The sequence below is a fragment of the Calidris pugnax genome, unplaced genomic scaffold (assembly GCF_001431845.1).
Source record: "Calidris pugnax isolate Ruff unplaced genomic scaffold, ASM143184v1 scaffold4, whole genome shotgun sequence".
Classification (NCBI taxonomy): domain Eukaryota; kingdom Metazoa; phylum Chordata; class Aves; order Charadriiformes; family Scolopacidae; genus Calidris; species Calidris pugnax.
Window position 1 is genome coordinate 8290928 of NW_015090781.1, and position 27287 is coordinate 8318214.

General features: G+C 39.8%; 1 protein-coding gene across 1 annotated transcript; it reads left to right on the forward strand.

Annotated features, from left to right (window-relative positions):
- The first annotated feature begins 4414 nt into the window (after positions 1–4414).
- CASP7 (caspase 7) lies at positions 4415–26905 on the forward strand. The gene is made up of 7 exons (XM_014958567.1): positions 4415–4651; positions 6950–7062; positions 21233–21381; positions 22249–22377; positions 22884–23059; positions 24688–24826; positions 25458–26905. Exons 2-7 carry the CDS (start codon positions 6950–6952, stop codon positions 25679–25681), a joined length of 930 nt encoding a protein of 309 aa, XP_014814053.1. The 5' UTR covers positions 4415–4651; the 3' UTR covers positions 25682–26905.
- Positions 26906–27287: the final 382 nt, after the last annotated feature.

The following is a 27287-nucleotide window of genomic DNA, read 5'->3' on the forward strand; positions in this document are numbered from 1 at the left end:
GCCTCCTATTCATCTCTCCACGGAGATATATGGTTCAGCTTAACTTATTATTATTACTACTTTTACTGAATGCTGACAATGTACTGGCACAATGTACTGTCAGCAACTGGTGCGCTGAAAATAGAGTCTCTAATCTGAAGAGCAATGGGTATGGCACAAAGTCTTGAAAACACTTGAGGCCTTTCAAAGTAACTAACTAATATCAGTATATAAACAGACATATTTTCATTTACAAAATAACATTCACAGAACATAATTTGTTGTATTAAAACAACTGCTGAGTTACCTCATGTTATTCCTTTTGGGATCAGGAGCGATTTTATGTTGACTAAGTTACATCACAATAATATTTACCCTGCTCACACCTGTGAACCAAAATAGTTTGGAAGTCTTCCAGTTCCCTTCTCACACAGCTTTTCATCTTGTCCAAGATTGCCACTCTGTTTATGCAAGTGACCTATAATAGGGTCACAGTGGCCAGGCTGTCTCCTCCTTATTTAGCACTGGGCACACTACCAGCTGCTGCCTCTTTGTGTTCATCTATTCCAAGAGTCACCATATTGTATATTTTCTAGATAGTCCTAGTTGTCTTCATTCTGTACTGAATCCATGTTAGAGCCCTTGTCTCACACTTTAGCAAGAAAAAAGATGCATGACCTGCTCCTGCTCCAGCACAGACAATACATTGCTTAATGCCCTCCTGGAATGAGTTCCGGGAGGTGCTGAAAGCAGGACATCCCTGAACCACACAAAAACATTAAAACTTGGCAACTACAGAACAAATGATTCATCCAGGAGTCACCTGAACATGGGTCACCTGGACAGGACTCCCTGCCTGGAGCCCCAGTGTACATAGCCCATACGTACTGTGCACCCACAGAGCACATTAGAGGTCCCTGAGGACACATATTACTGGCTTGGCTGGAAGTCATCAAACACATTTTCCAAGTTCTCCTGCTTCTCCCATGTTACAGCATGTTCAAGAAAAGAAGCCACAATGCCCTATACAGCTACTCTCTTTCCCAACCACGCTACTTCCCTCACATCCATTGTGCACCAGTTCTGCTGGAGTCTATTGAAGACTTCCCCACTTCCAAGCACCTCAAAACTGTCCTGTTGCATGGTTTGTTCTTCACCACCCTGGATTAAAACTGAGTTGCTAATAGAAAAGAGAGTTTATTGAAAAACAAGCATTGTATGGTCTCATTACAAAGTACCCACTGCATTTTGATCTTGCAAGGAATTAAATCACAAAACCAGCACAAGTTTGTTATCTTGACAAATCTTAGCAAGACATTTTCTCTTCAGTTAAAAGCTCATTGTGGCTTTTTTCCTCCTTTAGTAAGGCCCTATAAAGGCTTTTTGATATCAATGAAATTCTTAAAAGGCTTTACTTAACAGTAGAACCTTAATCAATGTGGTTTAAAAGTACTGCAGTTACTTGTAAAGTACAAGGAGACAGTACCTTGAAAGTGCAAATTAGTAGGAAGAAACATTGTTACCTCTCCAACCTCCTTAAATTCATTGAATTAACTGCATAGAAAACTTGGAGCGTGTCTGCATCCTGAATGTGAATCTAAAAGGCACGCATTAGTTACACAAAGTAACCTCTTAACAGACATTCAAGTCAGGCCCACCTTATCTGTCGCTGCTGAATAGCGGCTGTGCCCTCCCAGCCACATGAAGAGGGGGAAGCCAGACACTGCAAATTATGGCAACCCTATCTTCCCTCTGTTTGCCAAAAAATGGTGCTGTTTCACTACACAGACTGGGAGTGTTATCCACTGTTAAAATCTACCTGTAAAAGTTCAAACACCAGACCAGCCTCATCATGACCTCCTCTGAACCAGGTGGCTAATTAGTTACCCGGGCTGAGGGCCTTTTGTCTCAGCTGGCCTCTCTGTGCTAATCAAATGTAGCATAGTAGCAAATTCAGCTTGCAAAAATATCAAAAGCTGGAAAAGGATCAACTCCATCAACTCCAACATCAACTCCAGGATGTCCCAGGACATGAGGAGAAACCTCTAAGGGGCTTTGCTTTCCAAACTTGTACAGTAGCTTTTTACATTTTTGCTGTTTTGGAAACCAACCAAAAACTGTTCACATTTCCTGAGTAAAAGGATTTGTGGTTACACTTTCCCTTTGTTGTCAGTGTCAGGAAAACTTGACAGTGTAAGGATTTTGTAAACGTTTCTGATAGAGCAAGAGAAAGCAAGAGAGGGAAGAGAGAGAAATAAAGAACCATCAGGTCAAGAAGGCATCACTGTTACAGAGCAGAGAAAGAACCGGTGAGGATGTGCTACAATTTAAGCTGAAAGCTTGAAGAAATGTGTGCAAATCATGCACAGCACAGCCCATGTGCATACAATGAGACCTCCAGTGTCCAAATGTTGCCATTTACCACGTATTATAACCTAAAAATGACCCAAGTTTAAAACTCGTAAAACATGGCATGTGCAACAGATCATCCCTGCCTGATTACAAAGAAATCCCACCCAAACACAGACACTAAGCTGAACTGAGATGCATTATTCTACCGAATTCCATAAAGTTGTGGTGTGCCAAATCAGACAGCCATATTCCCCACAGCGTATCAAACCCATCCATCCTTTCTTGCAAAATATGTAAAATTCTAACAGCTGTCATTTAGGAGGGAACACCTTGCGAGTCACTCAAATTCTCCAGCCTGAAAGTATCCCCACACCTGCCTCCCAGCTCTCAGCCAAGCCCCATCCTTGTTTTCACAGATGTTGTGCAGAACACAGCACACAGTTATTATTCCAGACAGGTACTATTTAGTTGCCTCAAGCCTTCTAGTTTGTACCTGCCATCTACCTTTCAATTTCCCAAAGGCAGGCTCCATTGTCATCCTGCAGCTGCTTACTGGGTAGTTAAACACTTATTTTCTACATTGCAAATATCCAGTCAAAGGCTTCATTGTTAATGTTTTTAGGGAGCAGAGTAAGTCTCCGGGGAGAGAAAAGGAATGCTGATGCTATAGGTATCACACTGCTGGCTCTTCCCCCTTCCCAGTAATGCATACAGCCAGATGTGCAATATTATATATGAGAAATTTTTTCCTTCCTGACCCTTCCCCAGGCAGCAATCACTCCATGCCCTGAAGCAAGATACTTCCTTCTACTTCTACTATCTTTTTAATTTCTCCCTTACTCATTACTGAAAGCAAGCAAGATTTTCGGAAAAAATCTAGCACCTTATACATCATTAAAATTGGTTAATCTAACATGTAGTTAAGAAAGGTATTGCAGGACACTGAGGAATCAACCTTTCTGTTTGTCAACGCCAGAAACCAACATGAAAAGAAAATAGAAATAGAGGTTTCATCAACAGTTTGAGTCAGAAATTCCCCATACATAAATCTATTAGTAATCTCTTGAAAACTGGCAAGCATTATCAGATATAGTACCACTTTTTCAACTGCAGTACAATGACTTTTAGAAAAAAAAAGCCATTTCTAGGTCTGCTAATTTGGCTGTGGGGACCAGGTGGCAGTGGATAAACTTTTTCATCAAGATACAGAAAGTCACAGCTGGCAAATAGCTTCTGGATTTCCTAGGTAACTCCCATGCACAACATCAGGAAAGCACATTTGGATGTCCTGAAGTTCAGGTGCCACTGCCACCCATTGCTGGTGATGGCACAGTCTCTCTCATCTCCTCTCCATGCATTTACTTGAAGATCTAAACATTTCCAGTATCTCTGTTGTCCACAACGATCCATTATGGATTTGGAAGTGGTGCTGGCTTCTTGAATAGAAGCAGCCTAGCAGACGGCAAGAGAGGAACCGTGGGATTCTGTTAGTTTGACTTTCAGGAGAAAATTTTGGCTACATATCCAACCAGGAGCTACAGGCATAATCCCAGGAAGCAGAGACCAGCCCTGTTGGCAGCACGCAGACACACGGCAAGGGCCACGGCGCCGTTCAGACGCTCCTCCATCACATGGAAGCAGTGACCTGTCGGGAAGCAAAAGGCTGTTTTGTTACCGTGTCTGTGTTTGGTGCCAATTATGAGGCAGTTGCACTGGAAAAATGTCGCTTTGATGTAAATCTCTTCAGGTAGTGAATGTTAAACACCGCGCACTGCTGGGGAGGTGTATGATTTTGCAGGATCGGAGCCCGCATCCAGGAGTAATTAGCAAGACTGTGCCAATCTTCAGTCCGTGTACTGGACTGCTGGGCCTGATGCGGCGGCTACACAGTAGGATATCGTAATTAGCAGAGATGCAACACACTGAATAATTGGAAAGATAAGGAAATGCCACTGAAGTTTATACACGGGGAAAAAATTTCCTTAGATCTAGACAATCTCGTGTCACCATGAAACTTGAGGCTCTTTTTTTTCGCGGGGGTGTGCCCCAGCACAGCCATTAAAACGTGGCCATTTCCTTTTCGCCGCGATGAAGCCGCCGTTACCCGGGAAGCGAGGGGAGGCCCCGGGGGAAGGGCCCAAGGCCCCGGGGACCGGCCCGAGATCCCGGGGAGCGGCCCGGCAGGGCCCCTCGCTTCCCCCAACCCCTCCGGGCGAAGGCCGAGGCCGAGCCCTTCCCGCTCCGGGGGACGGGCCCGGAGCCCGGCCCACCCCGCCGCTTTCGCTTTCCCTTCGACCTCTCTCCGGAGCCCAGCGTCAAGGCAAGCCCTGGCCCCTTCCCCTCCGCGACCCGCTGCTCGCCCTCCCTTTCTCCCTCCTTCTCTCCCTCCCTCTCTCCCCGCTCGCCTCAGGCTGCCCGCTCCGCTCCCCGCAGCCCACCGCCGCCTTCCCGCCCTCCCCGCAGCCCACCGCCGCCTTCCCGCCCTCCCCGCAGCCCACCGCCGCCTTCCCGCTTCCCCGCGCCTTCTCCTCCCCCGTCCCCTCCGGCCGGCGGGCCCGGGACTCGGCCCGCCGATCTCACCTGAATCCCGGGGTCAGAGGGGTGGAAGGAGGCGGCGGCTCTCCCTCCGCACTGCACCTGTGGGCCCTTCGGGCGGCCGCACTCGCTCCCCAGCCATGTCCTGAGGGAGGGCAGAAGCGCCGGCGGTGGGGTGTCCCTCGGTGGGGGTGGCTTCCCCCATGGCCCCCCTCGGTGTGGGGCAGCCTCTCACACTGCCTGCCTGCGGCCTCCTCCACTCTTACATTTATTTTTTTTTTTAAGATGACCAAAAAAAATGTGTTTGTTTGCCAAAGCCCAATCTAGGCTCCAGCTTTCAGGAGCTGCTGTTGCTCTCGGGGAGCACAAAAACCCGGGCCGGTGTCCCGGACCCGGGCAGGGGTAATGCTGGTGGCCATGTAGCCACAGGGCATGGCAGGCGGCCTCAGCTGCTGCTGCCAGGTCACCAGGGTGGTTTACAATCTAGATGTAAAGATATCTACTCTGCTGAGCGCAAGTTTCTCAGCACAAGGACGTGGACCTCTTGGAGCAAGTCCAGAGGAGGGCTATAAAGATGATCTGAGGGCTGGAGCACCTCTCCTGTGAGGACAGGCTGAGAGAGTTGGGGTTGTTCAGCTTGGAGAAGGCCCCAGGCCCTTCCAGTCACTAAAAGGGACCTACAGGAGACATGGGGAGGGACTCCTTATCAGGGAGTGCAGCAATAGGAGGAGGGGTAATGGTTTTAAACTGAAAGAGGGGAGATTTAGATTAGGTATTTGGAAGAAATTCTTTGCTCTGAGGGTGGTGAGACACTGGCCTAGGTTGCCCAGAGAAGCTGTGGCTGCCCCATCCCTGAAGGCCAGGTTCAAGGCCAGGTTCTGGCGAGGTTCAAGGCCAGGCTGGATGGGGCTTGGAGCAACCTGGTCTGGTGGGAGGTGTCTCTGCCCATGGCAGGGGGTTGGACCTAGATGATCTTTAGGGTCCTTTCCAACCCAAACCATTCCATGATTCTGTGTATTAATAAAAGCAAGTTTGATCTGCCTAAATATGGGGAAGGGGGTGCTTTTCCTGAAAACCTGGGGCTGGAGTTGGACAAAGTGGCTCAGTGCACCCCACCATGAGAGAGGGTGGGAGTCCCACACTGCCTTCTTGCCCCACTCTGGGCTTGTGCAGATCACTGCGCTGTTAGGAAAAATGACTCATTTCTCCCTGTAGTTTTCTGCCAGCTTAATGATCTAAGTAGCCTTCCTGAGTGGGCAACTCAGTACAATGGAGGAAAAGGAGAGAGAGACCATTTTTATCATCACAAAAAAGTCATTAGATCAGCTCAGCCTTGTTGTCTAGTGGTGCCCTGTGTTGCTTTTGAGATGAGTGAAGATGTTCCAAGCTTACATTAGAGTAGTGGGAAAAAAAATTGGCTGAAATACAGCAATTTGTTGAAGAGGCTGCTTTATGTAATGAAAATACCTTTTAATTTGCAAGAAACACTTCACAACTGTTTTTTTTCCTAACAACTGTACACATGTGTTAATTAATCATTAGAAGAATATAAAATTTGTATTGTGTTGATACAGACAAAACAGAGAAATGAAAGCCTAAGGTCCCATCCATAGAAGATAATCCTTTTCTTTTTTCCTCTTATGTACATTTGACTGTGTATACGCAAGTAAAAAACAGAAGATCTCTGGGTGTCTTAGTAGTGGATAGGATTGCAGTTACAAATATTTTGATGTTAGTTGTCCTTGCTTTCTTCCCAACATACTTCTTTCCAGACCATGAACATTTTTCTAGGAATTACTCGTAAGATATTTCACTGTAAAATGATTTTTAGTTTTGCTCTTATCTGCATTTTTGAGAGTGATATAGACAAGTCACTTTTGGTAACACTGACAGCTAAACGTGTGCAATGTCACGTTAATTCAGAGCCAGAAGTCTGTAGCCACTCTCACTTGGTGAAGTAGTATACAGTGCAACTGACTAACAACCTCACAGGTATCTGGTGTAACTGTTTGGTTTATGGAAGTATTTACAAAATGATAGTGTTCATTGAGGAACAGTTACGTTCTTGTACCTTTATTTGTAGATGTTGGGAGATGAGCGTGTTGATCACTCTACTGAAGAGATGGCTGATGAAGTCCAAGATGATGATGTTGACGCAAGGCCAGACAGGAGTAGCAGATTGTCACTTTTTGGAAAGTAAGTAACTATTTTTATTCCTGTTATTGTTGTATGAGCTGTGATAATACCCTTCTAATAGAATTTTGGTGTTTAGTTTGCCATATCCACAATGTCATAGGTGGTCTGGATAGGGAGATAGTTTATGTTGTATAGGTTTAATGTATCTAGTCTGTACCATCTTGCTATACTATCTTACTATAGGGGGACCTATAGTATCTCCCATAAGCTTTATTTGGTAGTCAAGAGACCACTAAGTTCATTTAGCATCAATTACAGTCCTTCATCTTAAACATTGCCCTTTGGTGGAGCGGGGAATTCAATATGCCATTAATTATCTATTTTACTGCATTCAGCTCAGCTAATCTCCTGCATCATTGGAATCCCCTGCTGACTATTTAAGTTAGTTTAAAGCCTGGATGTGCCATCTAGGTTGTAGCACAAAGAACCCTCACTGAGTCTAGACATGTAACCCATGACAGAATAAATTAAAAGCCTTTCATTTTGAAACATAGTAGTCTCACTGAAGCACAAGCTTACTTTAATTAAATGTATAGGAAGCAAGAACTATGTACTGCTTGTCTGTATATTTGAAAACACTAGATAAATGTGATTGAAAATGCAAAAGATAAAAAATGAATGTGCAAAATTTACAAATACTGTTGAACATCAGCAAATGGCTTCTTCACATTGTGAACTTCATGGATTTAGAAATATTTTATTAAAGGTGTTTATTACAGAGACTATTGTATTTACAGAGAGGTTTTGATTATATTTTTTTTTTACTATTGGACATTCATATTCAAGTGAACAGTATAATCCAGAGAAAGTACATGGAGGATATAATTTTATTTTTGCTGCTTATTGTATGAGTCTAATGGAGGTAACAAATGTGTGAGAGAAGTGAAGATGCTTTAGTCTTAGAAGACTTTTGATGTGCTGTTAAGCAAATCACTTTACTTTTATTTTCTCATTCTTCAGATATGTTTTATGATGTGTATGTGTATTATTAATTTTAACAGAATCACGTCATGCAAAATAGACAATGTAACATCTGTTTCTAAATCTTGCCAAACACTTTGGAAAGGTTTCTTTTAAACTTAATAAAATGTTTGTTTTAATATCTGGATTGGTCTTCTACTATTAGTACTGTTACTAATTTATTCTAATTGCCTATACTGATGCTATTAGTATTAGTAATACTAATGCTAATACTAGTATTAAATTATGCAACTCAAAGTAAATCATTCCTGAAGGAAAGGCTATAATCAGCATTTCTGTCACTTTTTTCCTATAAGAAAATTTTCAAATATTTTGGCCATGCATCAGTGTGAGGCATTCATCTTTTGGGAAGTCCTTGAAAATACAATTTGAAACATTTTCCTTTAGAAGTAAAAAATCGCTCAGATTAAATGTGAGGTAATTGAGAAGAGTCAACTTAGATTAAGAAAAAAAAAAATAAGTCTGAGGAATCTATCAGAGTTTGTTGAAGAAGGTGATGACTGCAAAGAGGAGTGAGCTGGTTGACAGCGAAGTTCTTAAAAATGCAAGCACAGTGATGAGATCTTTGTCTTACAGAAATTAAAGCTCTTTGGCCTGAAAGAAGATAGGACAGGAATGTGAGAGGATAAAGGAAGGTGGGATATGATCTAAAATCATGATGTAACGGAGGAGAAAGCGAATAAAGAATGATCATTTGTTGTGTCTCACAGGAAATCTAGGGGTCATCCAATGAAAAGTTCATGCAGTAGGTTTAAAACAATTCATTCATCAGTAAGATGTATTTTCACATAGTTCACAGAATGCAATTGTAGAACTTAAAAGTCACAAGATATGCAATGACAAGTTTTTACATGAGTTCAGAAGAAATCAATTGTATTTGTGGAAGAAAAGTCCAGTGAGAATATTGTTGTTAAAATCTTTGGTGCAAGATGTTCCTAAATCAGATTTTGTGAGAATGTATCCTGTATCCAATTTCTTTTGTTCATTTCCTTAAAACTCAGTACTAGTCAAGTACCAGATACTAGCCTAGATGTACTTTTAGCTGGAACCAGCATGGCTCTATGCCTTGATTGCCAAGGCTTCATTTTGGCAACATGAAATTAATACTTGTAAAATAAGATGTCCAGAAAGCTTTAGATTGACTAGTTTTATACTGTAGTCCCTCTCCCTATAAACGAGTCCCTCGTTTTGCTTTAGCAACCCAGTTTTTACCAGCTATGCAGTACTTTCAATGAAATTCTACATAGTATTTCATTTATTTTAGCTTAAAATATATGAGCTCAATAGGAAAACAAGTAATTTGTATTTTTAAATAAGCACATCTATTTTACGAGAACAGAGCAGTGAGAAACTAAATTCAAAGCCATGCAGAAAGACCTGCTGTTTCCAGTAGCTTCACAGCTCCAATTCACCGTTCTCTGGCTGTGACTGGAGATTTGTCTAACAAGAGCAGTAAGCAGATGTAAGGGAAAATCTTCTTCACTTTAGCATATTTCTGTACAAGTCTGTGAGCCTGCTTTACCATGGAGGCCACGAGGCTCAGAACAAGCCACAGAGTGGGCAGGTTCTTCTAGCTGCACCACAGTTTAGGGGAATTATCTTCTATGTATTTCCTTTTCTTTGAAAATTACTTAGTTAATTTTGGGGGGCAAAAGCTGTTCACTGAGCAAAAAAGTTGAAAGAAATAAGTTATGAATTAATAGCTACCAGTTGTGTTTGGTGCAGGGGTTTTTTTAGCCACTAGATGGCAGGAAGGTATTAATTTTGTTTACTGCAAAAAATGTGGGCAGAAAATTAGAGCGCGTTACAGTTGAGCAGAAATAGCTGGATACACTCTGGCAAGGCTGTGTGCAATACAGTTTTAAAAAATGATTAAGCAAAGATTGAGCTGAGGATTCCAAACGTGCATTTGAATTCTTTATGTGATTGTTAGAAACTAATAATTTTTTTTCCATAGAAATTTTTCTTTTTCCATGCTGTATGTGCTCCTCAAGGTTTTAAAAATAGTCTCACTTCTCCACAGGATAATTTATCTTCGTTTGGCATCTTTTGTCTTTTATTGGAGAACTCTATTAGGGAGTTTGATAGCAGATTTCCAGAGTTGCCCATTTTGTACTTTTTGGGCCTTTTGAGAACACTGAGCCTGATCTTATAAATTGCTTTCTTTGTAGAAAAAGTGCTACTGCTGGCTTATGAAGAAACTGTATTGGCCTCCACTGTCTGAATTCAGCTGTTCTGCCTTGAAATTAATGTGTTCAAATCCAGATGATGCTTTGAATTATACTTCATCTTTTTTATCGTAACTTTTACAGTTTTAAAATAAAAAATGCAGTTCTGTTACAGGTTTTTCAGCAACAGAATGTTAAAGTAAAGTAAAGTAAATACTGCTAAGAAAAGTATGTCATTTGTCCTCAAATTAGGTAGAATAAAAAATAGTAAGTTACTTTAAAACAAATAACAGCTGATGAATCATCTGAAGTTATGCTCTAGGCTGCAACTCAGAGGTTTGAACTGAGCTCGTGGTTCAGCCTCAGGTTTCCTTTATATCTATAATCAAATTACTGTGCACCTTAGTCTATCCTGTAAATGGATTATGATCTTTCCTTTTACTCTCCTAATTCCCAAGTCACAATATAATTTTGTTTGGAGTTTGTGGATACTGGTTTGCACAAGCTAAATATCAGTGTATTTTTTCCCCCAAAGTGCTGAACATAAAATTTCAGAAGCAATAGGTTCTGGCATCTATAGTCTGTTAATGTTAATTCCTACAAAGACAAAGAGATTTTAACATAGTGCAATAGGGATGTTCATCATTACTGTCTTTTAAGCTAGAGGTGTTTTTTTTTATTTTTTGTTAGATCCAGAACTCAGCTTCTGAAGAACATTGTTGGATTATTTAGCAATTAGTGAAAATTGTCAGTGCTTGTACTTTCCCTTGGACACTTACTGGAAGTACCACATAGGAAATTCCCAGGTATCTTGAAATAGTATCTGACCTAAAGTGTAAAAGTCATTAATTCACAGTCAGTGTTTGTTTCCAGTCTCTTTAGAGACTTTATCTTGTGAAGCACAGGAAATACTGGGTTATCCATGAACTGTATCTGTAGCAATCACAACTGTGAGGCAATATTCCTTTGTAGTGTAGTAATTTGTTTCCTTCGTTACAACAAACTCTGGGCTGTCATCATACAAAATTTGGAGGAAAGCTATTATATAGTGTCATTTTTAGGCTTTCAAAGGAATCGAAACCAAATTAAGCCAAATTTACAATCATAGAATCATAGAATTGTCTAGGTTGAAAGGGATCTTGCAGATCATTGAGTCCAACCATCAAAAACCATCACTAAACCATATCGCTAAGCAACCATATCACTAATCATAAACCAAAACTGTTCAAGAGTAAATTTATAGGAAATAGTTCCATGGATTAGAATACAAAGAGGTTTTGTAAACTGTGCATGTTAATTTGCATTATTATCTTAGAAATATTCATTGTGCAAATACTGTAGTCATGGTTTTGAGAGAAAGAAGAAAGATGCGTTAAGAAGTGAAGTCTGCTGTTCCATCTCAAGATCTGTGGTGTTTTCCTATGCTCTTACACAGGAACAGTGACAGAATCAGAGCGATGGGAGCCTGTTTTCTGCTCGTCAGCAAAGGTAGATCAGGCCTGCATGACCTCAGCTTGCAGGGTGATAGCTGTGAGGGTTTGAATAGCCCCATAGAAAAGTCCAGCGTGACCCACTGCTGACACATGCGAATCTGTGGGCCTGAGCAGAGGGAGCATCCTGTTCCACTCTCCGATGTAGCCCTGAGCATGGTGGGCCCCTAGCATTAGCAAAGACTATTAGACTTGCTCTTGAGGACAAGCTGAAGCTCTTTTCAGATGCAGTGTGGAGTACTGTTTGATGATGAGCCAAGGTACTGTAGAACATTATTTATCTCCTTCCTTCTCTGCCACCTGTTTGGAAATCTCATGAATGAATGCCCTGAACGAGTTTGGTTTCAGTGCTTATTTCCAGCTAATTATAACTCTACTGGCATTTTGCAGTTGCTAATCCTAGCCACAGTGTTCACTGAGAAACAGTATTTGGGGAGGGGGGGTGGTTTATTTTGACTCATTTTCCAAGCAGTCTATATAGCAACCTGTTAATTGTCTCTTAGTACCTATGATAGATAAGAGAGGCTTAATCTTTTTTTCATATAATTGGCAGTTGACTATGTACATTATACTGCCTGGGACATGCTCATGCAAGATTTAAATTTCCAGAACACCCATGGAAGGTGTGTACGTGCAGGTTTTCCAGAAATGAGCAGAAAGCCTTTCAGCAAGCAATATTCTTTATTTGTAAAATTTTGCCTTTTGAATGTTAATGTTTCAATATTGTGTTGCATACAATATTGTGAGGCCTGCACAGCAGATACCATGCAGCTAATTAGGAAGCTGAAGTACAAATTGATGGTTGAGAGTTTAGAACTTGCTCTGTTTTGGTCCTCTCTGCCGCAAGCATTACACCACAAAATTGTCGTGTAGGCCATAAATGATACTTAAAATATTAAGTTCACAAAGACTGTTGTGAAATGTGGATAATATTAGACATAATAGTCTGTGTTGAAACTTTTTTTTATGAAGTGTAGCTGGCGTAGCCCCAGTGCACTTCATCTGCTTCATTTGTATGTAATAAATAGAATTGCAGCCAGGGTTTTGATTTGAATTGCACTAAGGCCATTGCTAACACACAGTTAAAAGGAGAGGATGACATATTTCGATGTAACTATTAGAACTCCAAAGATGTATAATTTACGAAGTAGAATCATAGAATAGTTTGGGTTGGAAGGGACCTTTAAAAGTCATGTAGTCCAACCCCCAGTGCCCAAAGTTGTACTCTGAGGCTGGCTCTTTCAAACAGCTCAACTCCTTTCCCTACGCAGTGACTTACCCATTGTCCTGGACTGGCTTTCTCTGTTTTCCAAGTTCTTAGGGAAGATTCTCCCTCCTAATTGGAGAAGGGTCTGAAACTAAAATGGGACAAAAAAGCTACAAGAGTAGGCTCAGGGTCTGAAAAATGTCTTATAATGAGGGATTTAAAATGTATTTAGTTTCTCTGACTAAAGTTGAAAGATAATTTGCTTGTATTGTACAAATACATAGTGTACTACATACTGGAAAGAAGCCATGAGATCTGCAATTGTTTTAAGAAATAGGTTTGTTTAGCCTCCATTTTGTAATGGGAAAACTAAGACCAAGAGATGCGGAGTTACTTTCCCAAAGTTATTCCATCACAGAAGCAGAATTCACACCTGGTTTTCCATCCAAACCACAACTAAGTGGCTCTTAGTGGATGACAGCACACACTCCCTACCTCCCAACTGAGCATTTTGGTTTGTTTAATACTTTTCGTCAAGTTAACTGAGCAAAGCATAGCTAGCATATAAATAAATATAAATATTTTAATAAATATGTTTATGGCTTATGTTCTGCTGTTAGAGCTGATACAGCATGCCACAGGAAACAGGGAAATGCCAGGATTTCTTTAAAGGAATTCTAGCATTCTATTTTGCAAATTTCCAGCAAAATCTGTAGCAGTAGTGGTTCATATGTCACAGTAAGAACAAAAGCAGGTTTTTATTATGAAGAAGAATTATTATAAGAAGCTGAAGGCTAAATAATAACTATGGCCCGATCTTGAGAACAGTTACAAACAGGCATTTATGGTACTGCCTGACTGGTCCTCTTGCTTTTATTAGGTCAGTTCCCAGTCGGAAAGTGGGGCGTATTTATTATGGGCTGTGGTGTTCAAGTAAGGACACTTGCCATTTCCCTTTACTCCATCCACCCCTTCCCAAAAATTACTTTCAAGGTTTAGGCACTTTGGCAGAGTAGTATATGAAGATGCAAGGGTTGCACATAATTTATGTCATTGATAAATATGAACTGTAGACTCCGGTATAGTCAATTTGGAATGTTTTACCTCAACTTAATATTTCTTTAACAGACAAAACAAGACCATTAGAGGCAACAGGTATTTAAGACCACTTCTGTGTTTTAGAGTTTGTGGGGAGAGGGCTGTATTGTGTTTGTTTGCTATTCTAAATTGCAGCTTTCAGTTTTCATGCCTTTTGTGTAAGACACCTCTTTGCCATAGTAAGTAGGATAGGTGAAATAATGTTTAGATGCTTTAGGTGGAACTTTTATGTTCATTTTTGTAGGATCAACTTTCTTCTCTCTTCTAAATGAAGACTTTCTGTTATGACAGTCTGACTTGAATATTAGAAATTTTTAAAATTTTCTTTTGACATTTATTTGTAGCATATTTTTTAAAATAGCCTTCTAAGGACTGGTTGTTTTGGTCATGCTAGTCTATCAAAGTCATCAGGCATTTGCTAATCACTTTCAGTAGGGAAACTGAAAGTATGCAATTTACTTGAACTTCCTCCTATATAGTTAGTATTGTTTAGTTATTGTTTGACTGAGGGTGGATCTGATCAACACCTATAAATATTTAAAGGGTGGGTGTCAGGAGGATGGGGCCAGTCTTTTTTCAGTGGTGCCCAGTGATAGGACAAGAGGTAACAGGCACAGACTTGAACATAGGAAAATCCATCTAAACATGAGGAGGAACTTCTTTACTTTGAGGGTGGCAGAATCCTGGAACAGGCTGCCCAGGGAGGTGGTGGAGTCTGTGTCTCTGGAGATATTTAAACCCGTCTGGACACGTTCCTGTGCAACCTGCTCTGGGTGGACCTGCTCTGGCAGGGGGGTTGGACTAGATGATCTCCAGAGGTCCCTTCCAACCCCATATCATTCTGTGATTCTAGGATGGTGCTTTCTTAGTGTATGACCCAGGATCACACCATCAAATGCAGTGTAATACAATTTTAGTATGTGGTCTAGCTCTGCTTAATGCTTAGTCCTTTCCCATATAATTTATGCTTTCTGATTTTTAGCAGAAAAATAATATTCATTTTTATAAAGGACAATTCAAGTAGTGACACATTCTTCTTGTCCAGAAATGTTGCTGCTCTGCCAACCTGATGCAGTATTAATGAGAAAAGGCAACAGGATAATCTATTATTTGCATGCAGCTTTAAATCTGCATGACACGTTACCAAAACAGATCTGACAAAGAACAAAGAGTCTGCCTTAAAGAACTTAAGATCTAAAAAGCTCTAGTCGGGTTTAACAAGTGTCTTTTGCTTCTTATTGCCAATAGGTTTCAAGAGAAAAAAAATACAAAGAGGGGAGAGTGTACAGTAATTAGAGGTGTACTAAATATGGTGGAATTAGACTGGATAAAAGTATTAAAGCTGGCAGTTTGGAGAGAAGGTTATATAGGAGTGAGACATATTAATGCATGATCATCAGAAAAGATCAGACATATGAATAGACCACTAATTATTGAGACTAAGGTAGAAACACAGAACACAATACCGAACCTTGATATGTCTAATTTATGACTTCTGTTTTCTGTTCACTTCTTTTGGAAGAATAACCCTGAATTGGTCTCCAGCACACTCAGTTTTACAACACGTAGCTTGGTGATGCCTTGTGAATTCAAACACAATCCTCTTTGCATTTTCATTGTTCCTGACTGTCACCTAACTACCTATTAAAAAAAAAAAATAATCCAGTCCAGGGTTTTTTTCCAGGAGAGCAAATGTAGCACTTATGTTTGTGACTACTGCTCATCACCCTTTATACTGTGCATGCACTAATGGAAGGAGTGGGTTTTTTTAGTCAGAAAGTGCAGCATAGAACCACACAAACTGCATAAAATTAAATCAGCAATATAGGCCACGTAAGTTTCTTCAGCGGTCTTAAAACTAATGTATTGTCCCCTACACTTTCCCCACAGTATTTTAACTCAATGGAGAATTTGTTCAAATGAAGCCTTTAAAGAGATCCCCAAATTTAATAGTCATGAGGGGAGGGAAGCATCTCAGTTGTTTGCAATAGAATAAAGAGCACTGCAGTTTTGAGATGCCTTGCATCCCACAACGTTAAGTTTGTTAAAGTTCCAGGAGATGTCGATGTGTTACCTGAGAAGATTCGTAATGTGGACTTTGTTTCTGTAGCACTGCTATAATCTTCTTTCCTGGACTCAATGTGATGGAAACTAGAATAAAACTATTCTCCAGTGCCGAAAAGCACTCCAGCAGGGATCCTGAGATGTTGTGTTCTGTAAAGATAGCATGTTTTTTTAGGCAAGTTTTCTTTTTAACAGAAACCAGTCATTCAAAAATTATATATGATTGTACATTGAATTAAAGAAGCGTGCCAGAGTAAAAGCTATCACAATGTCCTGTGATATTCCATATCAAGTAAAGCCCAAATTTACTGAACTTCATAGAGCAAGACAGAGTTCTCTTCTTCTCTGTGTGTACTTTGAATAGAAATTAATGTAATCAGTTTAGCCTTTTCCACTCACCTCTGCATGTCTACTTCCTTAAATTGAATAGTATCGTAATTGTAGAATATTTAATCTCCTTACATTTTTTTAATACAGCAACAAAAGTCCCAAACTTTCCTGAGAGAGAAAGGGACTATAGTTCTTTTCAAAACCTGGATATCCCTCTAGAGTTCATTTTGATTAACAAATTAATTTCCTTGTAGAAAAGCAAACAAACAGGAAAAAAAACACCAAAACAAACAAGAAATGGATCCCATCCTATGAATGGGAAGTGATGATGGTGAAATTTGTCTATATTAATCTAATCCTGTAAGGCGATTTAAGTGACTGTTCTTTTCCAGGAAGAGCTGTTTCTTCTATGTGCTCCGTGTCATATTGCTTTTAAGGCCGAGCAGCTCATGTTTTCAGAAGAGCTCTACTTCTGTCAGTTGCTATCATTCTCTTTTTAATCAATGTTCATGTTGAGTTTCAGTAAGTGGATTGGTGTAACAGTTTCTACCCTAGAGATTGTGTGCTTTCTTCTTAATGTTTCCATTTAATCCACTCTTCTCTTGAGAACTTGCCCTGCATCATGCTGGTACTGTTCAGATAGTTACAGCAGACCAACTTTCTTAGAGCAGATGGTCCTTTCACAGTCGCTGGCCTTTACACCTTGCACAAAGGTAGGCAATACCAGACTACACAGCTGCCATTAATTATGGAATGTGATGGAAAGGGAAGACTCTCCCCATGGAAATATGTCACGCTACATGTGAAGTAAAGCAGCTGGTTCTCACTGAAACACTTACTGCTCTGGAGGGCTGGCAGAGCTGAGCCCCAGAGCCTGGCTGTAGCAGGTGGGAGAAATGATGAGAGACTGCAACACTTACAGAAACTGTTCTCCTGCACATGGATTCTTGGTACATCGGTGTGTTATGTACGGTAGCAAAGAAGATACAGGGAGATGCCAATGGAAAGGAAGCCAAAAGAGAGGAAATCTCAGCTGCTAGGAGGCACTGTTTTCAGTAAAACTGTTATTGAAAGTAATCTTTAGGTATAGTCAAATGTTAACAGTGATATTTTTATCCTTAAATCTTTATATCTGTATATACTGAAAACATAATTTACCCACAGTGTAACAGAAAAGAAAGTTTGTTGTGGTAAGTAGCAGTCCTTTAGACGATCAAATTCACTACTGGTGCAAGTGATGCATCTCCATTGACTTTGACAGAATTTCAACCGCTCGCGGTGATAAGAAATTTGGGCTTTACTTTGTTCAATAACAAAATAATAAATGGTATGGGTAACTTTCATTTTATATTTGAAAAGTGGGAAGTTGATAATAATAATTTTCCCAGGGTTGACACCGATTGAGTCTAGACTTGGTGAAATCACATTCCCAGACATACTGTTGTCAACCCCATGGCCTGGATTTAGAGACACAGTAAGGGTGAAAATGTGCAAGCTGTGTGAGGGTGCCAGAGTGGAGGTTCAGTTTTCCTGAACTCTTGACCGAGGGGAGAGAACATGAAATACGTGAGAGCACTGATAGGAAGACTATTTCTGCCTAAGGGAAAGATCAGAGACCATTAGTGGAGTGAGGACTTACATCACAGTTGTAATTAAAAGCTGAAGAAAGAATAAACAGTCATAAAATTCAAGTTTCTATTTAATCTGGGCAAGTTGGAAACCCAGAAGAGGGAAATTAAAAATGCTGGATGTCAGAGAAGCAGAATGAAATAAAACTGAGGGCAAGCAGTTTAAAACATTTTATAACAGCACATAAGTAACCTGTGGAAACCCTTTCAGAAAATACTGCGATTAGAAAACTTAGTAGGAGCAACAGCAGTAAACATTTATTTTAGTGTGTCCATTCAAAGCTTGGAAAACAAAAATTTAGCTGGAAAGCTTTTGGCTTTTGGTTGTAAGCCAGCCTGTCACTGACAAGGCCTTTTCCTATAGGACTGATGATTGCATATTTATTACTTTATTAGTCATTACTACAAGGATTGATTTAGCTTGTTGGAACTGCTGAGTTGGACCTTGTACTGTCAGTTTAGTCCAGCCAGGCAATTCCCATATTGCCTGCTGCTATGTTGGCACAGAAAATAATCTTTAAAACCAATTTCTCTTTGGACTGCAGGCCCAGGATACGCATACTCCACAACCTTTGCTTCCTTATTTGTTCAGTTTGGACGGATACCAAAAGATTTCTGGAACTTTTTGTTGTCTGCCAGTAAAGAAATGATAGGTGTAACCCCACAAAGCATGCTGTGGTTGCTTAGTATCTCGTTGGCCTGTTCAGCATGGAAGGAATCCTTAGAACAAAACCACACAACCCTCTGTAAAAGAATGGGGAAATGGTAGAGTTCTGTGTGGTACCGCACTGGCAAGGCTGGTCTGGGACACTTCACATTGACCAGCACTGGGCTTCTGGGGTACTTTTGGGAATACCAGCAGAAGTAGCTTGATCCCTGAAACTCCCGAGTATTTCTGCATGAATGAGTGCAAACTATTGAACTGGGAAGTGAAGTGGTTTCAATGAAGTGGTGTGGCTACGTTATTATGCCACTTGACCCCCAGCTGCTATTTCCAGTGAGGCTTTTTGTGGGGTAATGTGGCCGCGTGACTTCTGGACTAGAATTAGATCACTTCCAGCATTTTAGGAGAGCAGACAGTGCAAACACCATACCCTGCTGCTCGTGTGGATCCGTCCTGAGCGTTCACGACTGTTTATGGGTTGGACATAAACAGAAAGTTGTGTACAATCACCTTGAAAATATGCTATTGTGTGTACTATCTGCTGTTAGTCATATGGCTTTTTCAGGAAGTCAGTGAAACCCGATAAATCTGTAGAAACTTGAATCCAGTGTGGACTGAGGAAATTAGCCTCTTCATCCACCAGAATGGTTATTTGTTGTTTTGAAATATCTTTTTTTCTCTCTTTGCCAGAGAACTGTCTAATGATGTAGGACCAGGGGGAATTTTAGGCTAAAATAAGAATCCAAGATCTCTTTGAAAGTCAAATGTAATATTAACACCATCTAGCTGTGGATAATTCTTTAAAATGGCTAAAATCTTTTCTTGAGGCAAAGCGTATTTAATTATTGCTCCCAGAGCCCTCGAGAAGCAGGATGCAAGGAGAATACCAATACTTGCAATTTGCCAGGAAAAGACCTGTGCTTCCAGAGTATCAGACAAAATCCTCAAGCAGCTCCAATTCAATATCTTGTTTTGTAGTCTCTAAGTCTAAGAGAGGAGATGAAATGAGGATGGTCACGTGTAAAAAGTCCAGAGAAAGCCCGCCAGGTGCAGCTGTTTAATTTGGCCCTTTAGAACAGAACATGAGGACACTCAAAGATAAGAAGCTGTTTGAAAATTGAATTGCAGTAGCATTTAGACACGATGCATCACCTACAGAAGCTTTGTCACAGTTTCCAATTAGTCTTGTCCTCCAGTAATCAAAAAGAGGATACTTAAAGCTAAAAGAGAACAATTGTTAAATCAGCAAGGTAAGAAAGTAGATTATCTAGGCAACATTTAATCAATTCACAGCAATCTCATATCTACAGGCTATTATTGAAGCAAATAGCTTAGTAATTCTTCAGAAAGATGTCCAAGGGAGAATAGTGAAAGTACTTAAATTAATTGAGATTATGGGGAAAATCTAATTTTCTTAAAACCAAACTGTATTATACAATTATTTGTGCTGCGAAAGTAGGTTATATTTTCCTCTCAGACATCAGCAATAAATACTATTTGAAGCAGGATGCTGGACCAAGTAAGTGAGAGGTGCTGATAACTTCTTCTGCCTTTTCCTGAGCATTGCTTCCAGCTGGGCTTGCTCCAAAGCTTGTTTGTAGTTCTGAGGTTGAATCAGACCCTTCATAGGCTCCCACTGGCTTCGGTTCTGCTTCAGGGGATCTTACCAACATCTAAAGCCACCTGCTTGGACCCAAAAAAAGCAAGTACTAAAAGCAAGTACTACTGAGTTCCTCGTGCTTATAGTTCAGGTGTGCATGCTGGCTGTAATTGATTTCTTCTTAATATTTCATTTAGAGTAAATTGGTGAGTGATGTCTGTGCTATCAATTTCCATCTCTTTCAAATCCAATGTAAGACGCCTGCACATAGCAGAAAGATCAGTGCACAGTCATATTAACAGAGAACATTTCTAGCTCATTTTGGTATTGGTTTTGTTTGTTTTTTGAAGTGAGGTTCAGATGATTACACTAAAATGTGCTTAGTTTTTTGCATAGGTTCAGACTGCAGTTGGTCAGACCAAATTAACATACAACCTTTATCAGTAGAAACTACTTAGTGCTCGGTCTTAATCTTTAGGGTATTTAGGGGTGATGGTGATTGAATAAACAAATCCTGTCACACCATTGGGTGAACTGCCTATCTTCTTGTGCTTGAAAAAGCTATGAAGGAAGATCTGTCTGTCCTTCCATGAATTGTTTATAGTAAAATATGTCCAGAACCATAGTTTGCAAAAGGTTACTGGCAGCCTGGCTTCGTGTTTAGGCCATTTGTTTTATCTGTGGGTCAGGATCTGCATATACTGCTGCTGGCTGCAGTTTGCTCTAGAGTCGTTTTACCATCATTGGAATCTTATCGCCTCTGGTAATCACTTCAGAGAAATCACAAGATCCTTATGCCTTGATCTGGAATACTAAGGAAGAAAACAAACATTAGAGAAGAAAAAACGTTGGGTAGGGCTGCCTGAACGGCTTGAATTAAGATTAATCGGCACACTGCATGTGACTGGCCACTAACAATAGTTTCATTTGGTTCACCTAGAAAAAAGAAAAATGGAGAAGAAGAACAGCCAAAGTCCTCTCTCAGTAATCAGTACCGAATTGTTACACCCACGTTCCAGTATAATATGGACTACAAGAAAGTTGGCAAATGCATTATTATAAACAACAAAAATTTTGAAGACAAAACAGGTAACGTTCTTCTTTTGATGATACTCATTACAGACTTTGGAATTTTTATACTTTCATTAATCAGTAAGCATTTTATTTTTAGGACATGGAATTTTAATGAATATATTTATCTTTTTTGAGAAATAGTTGTTCCTACAATTTATTCCTGTTCTTTAACACTATTATTAGGGCAGCTTTTTGCAGCTTCTTTGCAGTATATGTTTCAAAGAGCATGTCACCTTGCTCTACCAACTTCAAACTGAACCTTTGTCCCAGAATTTAAGGCTGTGTTCTTGAAATTTGAACTTTGGCATTTGCAGCCTGCTTGACAACTTCTGTGTCCCTGAGCTACAGCTATGAGCTACAAAAGCTAGTACCTATAGCTGTGCTGTTCACACTCCTGCGTTTAACTTTTCAGACCATGTACGGTTTCAAAGCAGACAGATCCTTGTGTTATAGTCAACCTTATAGGTCTTTTCCTATACACTTGGCAAAGACACGAAATGAAGTGTTTACTCCGAAGAATTTCTTTTATGTGGGATTCTTTTCAACAGTTTTTCCATGGGGTGCTTTAGGCATGTGTTACACTGCATAACCAAGAGGAGATAGGATCATCCATAGAGGTCCCATGCTACACGGTGCTGGAGACAAGCCAACATTTTTCAGGATAAAAATACATATTAGCATTGAACCTTGCATTGTTTTGCATTAAACCAAATCTCACAATTTCTCAACGCTGAGCATGCTGTTAGAGGATTGTTTTTAAAATCATGTCACCGTGACATTGTTTAGGTTTATCAATTATAAACCTAAAAATTTACTTTTGAACATGTGAGTTATTTTGAATTGTGTAGTGTGCAATCATCAACGTTCTTTGTTTTCTGGCAGGAATGGGGACACGCAATGGCACTGATAAAGATGCTGGAGATCTAGCTAAGAGTTTTAGATTCTTAGGCTTTGATGTTCACACGTACAATGACCGAAGCCGTGATGATATGGAAAAATTACTGAAGAAAGGTAAAAATTTAGAATGATAGACTAACTTAGAGTGGAAAAGACCTCTCATAGTCACTGAAACTACTCCGTGCTCAAAGTAGGTCAAATTAGAACAGTTTGCTTAGGCCCCACTACATGCTATTTTCTATATAAAATGATTCGCTTTCTGAATGGATTAGGCCTAATTCCCCACCTCTTCCTCCAACCTCAGTTCAGAAATACACAGTTTTCTTGTCATATTAGGTGAAGCGCCTGTCCTGGGTATTAGGTGAAGAGCCTTGTCATGCTAGATAGAGTCCAGCCTGTTGACTCCAGTGGGCTGGGCTCGAAGTCAAGTGAAGGATGCACTCGTGTTCAAGGTACTTATCACATTACTAACAAGTGGGTTGTGTCATCTTTATCTGCTCCTTCTTATGCCTTCCAGTAGAGGCCCAATGTATATTTAGTCTCAGAAAAATGTGTTTGCTAAATATAATTTACTTTTAAAATGTTGCTTCCTTTTGACTAAGAAGTTATTTGGTTTGTAGCTGCTGAGGAGAATCACAGTGATGCCGCTTGCTTTGCCTGTATCCTTCTGAGCCATGGGGAAGAAGGCCTCATCTATGGCACTGATGGACCCATGGCTATCAAGAGCCTGACTGCACTATTCAGAGGAGACAAGTGTAAAAGCCTTGTAGGCAAACCCAAGTTATTTTTCATTCAGGTAATAGCCCTAAAGTAAATACAGTATTCTACTGTTGCAGCAGGGAACACGTGCTCGGTTGGTTGTCTGCTCCAAAAGAGCCTTGTAGGTTAACTTCCTGAATTTTGCTGGAGGTTTTATGAAAAAATGTGTTGAGAGAAGTTGAATATGGGTGACTTGTATTGTTTGTTTTTAAAAGATGATTTATATACAGGATTCAAAGATGTATAGAATACCCAGAGAAGCTGTGGATGTACCGTCCCTGGAAGTGTTCAAGGCCAGGCTGGATGGGGCTTTGAGCAACTTGGTCTGGTGGGAAGTGTCCCCTGCCCATAGCAGGGGGGTTGGAACTTGATGATCTTTAAGGTCCCTTCCAACTCTAACCATTCTATGATTCTATACTGTCATTGTGATTTTGTATATGGTTTGTCTTTGTGCTTAGTCATATATGAACTTCAAAGCAGAAAGATAAACTCCCTTGTGTGCAGACAGAGCTGAGGACAGTACATGATTATCAATAGAAATGATACTGTCCAGGTCTCTCTGAATAAAGGCTGTCTCTACAAATTACTGCATTCTGCTAAAAGAAATATTTTTTTCTCTCCCTCAGTAGCCTAAAAATGTATATTGCCTTACTGCATTAACAAATAATTAATTGTATATTACTTAAGCTTTTGAAGATATCTGTTTCAAACATTATTAACTGGCATACCATGGGTCTGAATTCTCTTTTTTATCATGGTATTATGTACGTATGGGAGTTGCAGCAGATGTGGTTTTCCCTAGGCTGTTCCACCAATTAATCCTCAACCTCAAAGTGAAAACTGTGCCTATTTTAGACTCTTCATACTACTGAAGAGATATTTCTTTTAATTATAAGTCTGGAATGGGTACTTTGTTGCCTTTAAAATTATCTTATTAAAGGCTCCCAACTCCTGTTACATAAGCTATTTTTTTGCAAAAGCTGCCAGTCAAAGCTACTGATGAAGAACTGAAACTCTCCAACCTGGACTGTGGTCCCAGTGTGCCCTTTTGCTAAACCACACAATTAAGAGGAAATTAAGAATAAAAGAGAAATGAAAAAATGTTAAAAATGCAATATACTTGAAATGGGTGGTCAACCACTGGAACAGGTTGCCCAGATTGTAGAGTCTCCATCTGTGGAGATATTCCAAACCCAACTGGACACAGTCCTGGACAACTGCTGTAGCCATCCCTGCTTGAGGAGGGGGGTTGGACTGGATGATCTCAGGATGTGATTTGTTATTCTGTGGACTGCAGTGCTACGGCAGTGCATGGCAGGAACCAAAGAGAATGTGGAGTCCAGTCTAATGAAAACATCCAGAAATCATGATACAGAAGACATTCTGTCATAATTGAGTGCTGAGGATGACTCTAGGCTGGTAAAATTAATCATGGTTAGAATAAGCTGATGCTGACTTTACAGTATGGGATGTATGTTTTAAAATGGGAAAGCTAGTAGCTTTATCATTGAACAATTAGATGTCCCCAGAAGGCGATTTCCGCTTCTAAGATGTGCAAAGTACTGCTTAAAACTGTCTCCATTAAAAAATGTTAACGAATACTTATTTTTATAACACCTTGTTTCTCCTTATTGGATGAGTTCTCTTTGCCTTCACTGCTTTCAGGCGTGCAGAGGCTCTGAATTTGATGATGGTATACAAACTGACTCTGGACCTGCAAATGACTCTCTGGAAACAGATGCCAATCCAAGATACAAAATCCCAGTAGAAGCAGATTTTCTATTTGCGTATTCCACAGTGCCAGGTAAAGAAAAGGGGGTCAGAGTGGGGACAGAAGCCTAAAAATTTATCACCCATATTGACTTGATCGTAGACTGACCTTCATTAATGATACATTGTACATTGGTGAACAAAACACTAAGGCCCAGCGGAGCCAAGTGTGTTGTATCACCCCTTCTACAGCAGCTACAGCAGAAACAGGGGAAAGCCCAGATTTGGCAGGTGAGAAGACACAGACATTACAGATGGTGGAGGCAGTAGTGTTTTCTGAGAATCCTGCCCTTCCATGCTCCACTTTAGCGAGTATGTGGAATATGTGATGAAGGCAGGAAGAGGAACAGTTGTAGCATGGAACTTATTCGAGGGGAAAAACATGAGATCTTCTTGCAGTTTCCCAAATGTAAAAGTATAGAATGGTTCTACGGTAGCGTGAGGTTTGGACAGTTAACACACATTATTCTACACTTCAATGAAGTAGGATATGTGACACAAGTAAAAAGAATTAAACTTTCTCTGTGTGCATTGTTAACTTTTTGCCCAGAATCTTTCACACGAATTGGTACGTATCTCTCTGCAATTCCATGCTTCAGCACAAGATAATAAGAAAAAAGTGGAAGGATAACCCTATATACTTTCTTATCTGTCTTTCCTGTAAGGTTATTACTCCTGGAGGAATCCTGGAAGAGGCTCCTGGTTTGTGCAATCTCTGTGCTCTGTGCTGAACGAGCATGGCAAACAACTAGAGATCATGCAGATCCTCACACGGGTCAACTACGTGGTTGCCACAAATTTTGAATCCCAGTCTGATGATCCACGCTTCAGTGAGAAGAAGCAGATTCCCTGCGTGGTCTCTATGCTCACCAAGGAACTTTACTTCTGAAAGTGTATTTTAATGCAGCCAGTGATGAAAGATCAGGATATGGTTTTGGGTGGAGATTTGATTATAAACTGGAGTAACACATTTTTAATAACAGAACTGTAATTACACTAGATTTTGTATTGTATAAGCTGGGGTATCTGATGGATGGACGATATGCAAGATTTCAAAGAAGAAATAAATGCTGTGGGGTGACCTGACAGCTCATATTAATTACTGTATCTTGATTTCCCTTAGTGTGGCTGTCATGATTTATGGCTACTGAAGATGTTCTGAGAGTCAGCTACCTGACCCATAAAGGTTTATTCCAGAAAACAGATTGTAAATTAAGAACAAAATAATTAAATTGTGAGACTCCATCTTTTCTTTCACTGCTAGCTCATGGAACCATAACCTTCTCAGAAATTTCCAAAGACCATCATATTATGGGTATGTCCAGTGATGAAAAAGTTTGTAGCTATTTAAAAGGGTATTTCTTAGTCTAATATATTCATTTCCTTTTATGAACATTATTGAGATGATTATTAATGGTTGCTCTGTGCTTAATCTGGAAGTCAATTTACTTAGTTATCACTCTAGCATAAGATGGGTAAATTAAAAAAAATCAATATTTGTAGATGATTTACATGAATAGTATGTAAATGTAACAAAGAGAAAAATCGAAATGAAAAACTTTGTAAAAGATTGGCAAACAGTAATTGGATGATGCTTTTATTAAAGCACCATTGTAAAGATTTTTGCCTTGCAAGTTACAATTAACTGATAGAATGGCCTGAAACAGTGGTATTGCAGTTTTTCTCCTTGCAGAAATAAAAACGTCTGGTTGTTGATTCACAAGTTTTGAACCAACAGAAAGTTAAAGCCAAGGCTTTGTTATAAAACACTAAAATTTAATGTTGAAATTATAAAATTATATGTTCCAGTAACTTAGCTTCTATTTGTGAGGAATTTTGCCAAGAATGGAAATACTTGCTTGAATCGGAAACCAGAAGTGCCTTTTTATTTACTGTACAGTCTTGGATTTGTATTTTGGAGTTATGTCAGTGATGTTTATATTCCTACTTTCTATAGCCTATATCAAAGTTGGTAGCTAGCTCAAAAAAGTAAGTTTAATTACTTAGTTAAGCTGATAAATGATTAGTTGTAAACCCTTTTCCCAGTTAATGTACTCTTTTGAAATCTTCTAAGAAAATAAGTGCATACTATTAAAGCTAAGTTATCAAATTAGTAAGTTTATTTTCTTACAAATACTGTGACATAGTGAGGAATATATTTTTTTCATAAGTCAAATTTACAGCTGTTTGAATTAAATAAATTGTGTTATGGATGTATGAAATCAATAAAGACCATTTTTTAATTTTCCTATGAATAACTGCATGTTTGTCCCTCAATCTGGTGAAGTGGAAACCAACCAAAATACATCCCAAAACCTTTCTCAGGCAAGAATGCAGATGGTCTTCGGAATCTTTTCAACATGAGTTTACAGTGTCAGTTGAAAAGTAGTTTAGATATTCAGATACATGGTAGCTCTGAAGCCAGAGCCTTGGGAACAAAAAATCAGCAAGTTTCAGGCTCTGAAACAGATAATTTAAAGTTTTTAAAATAATGC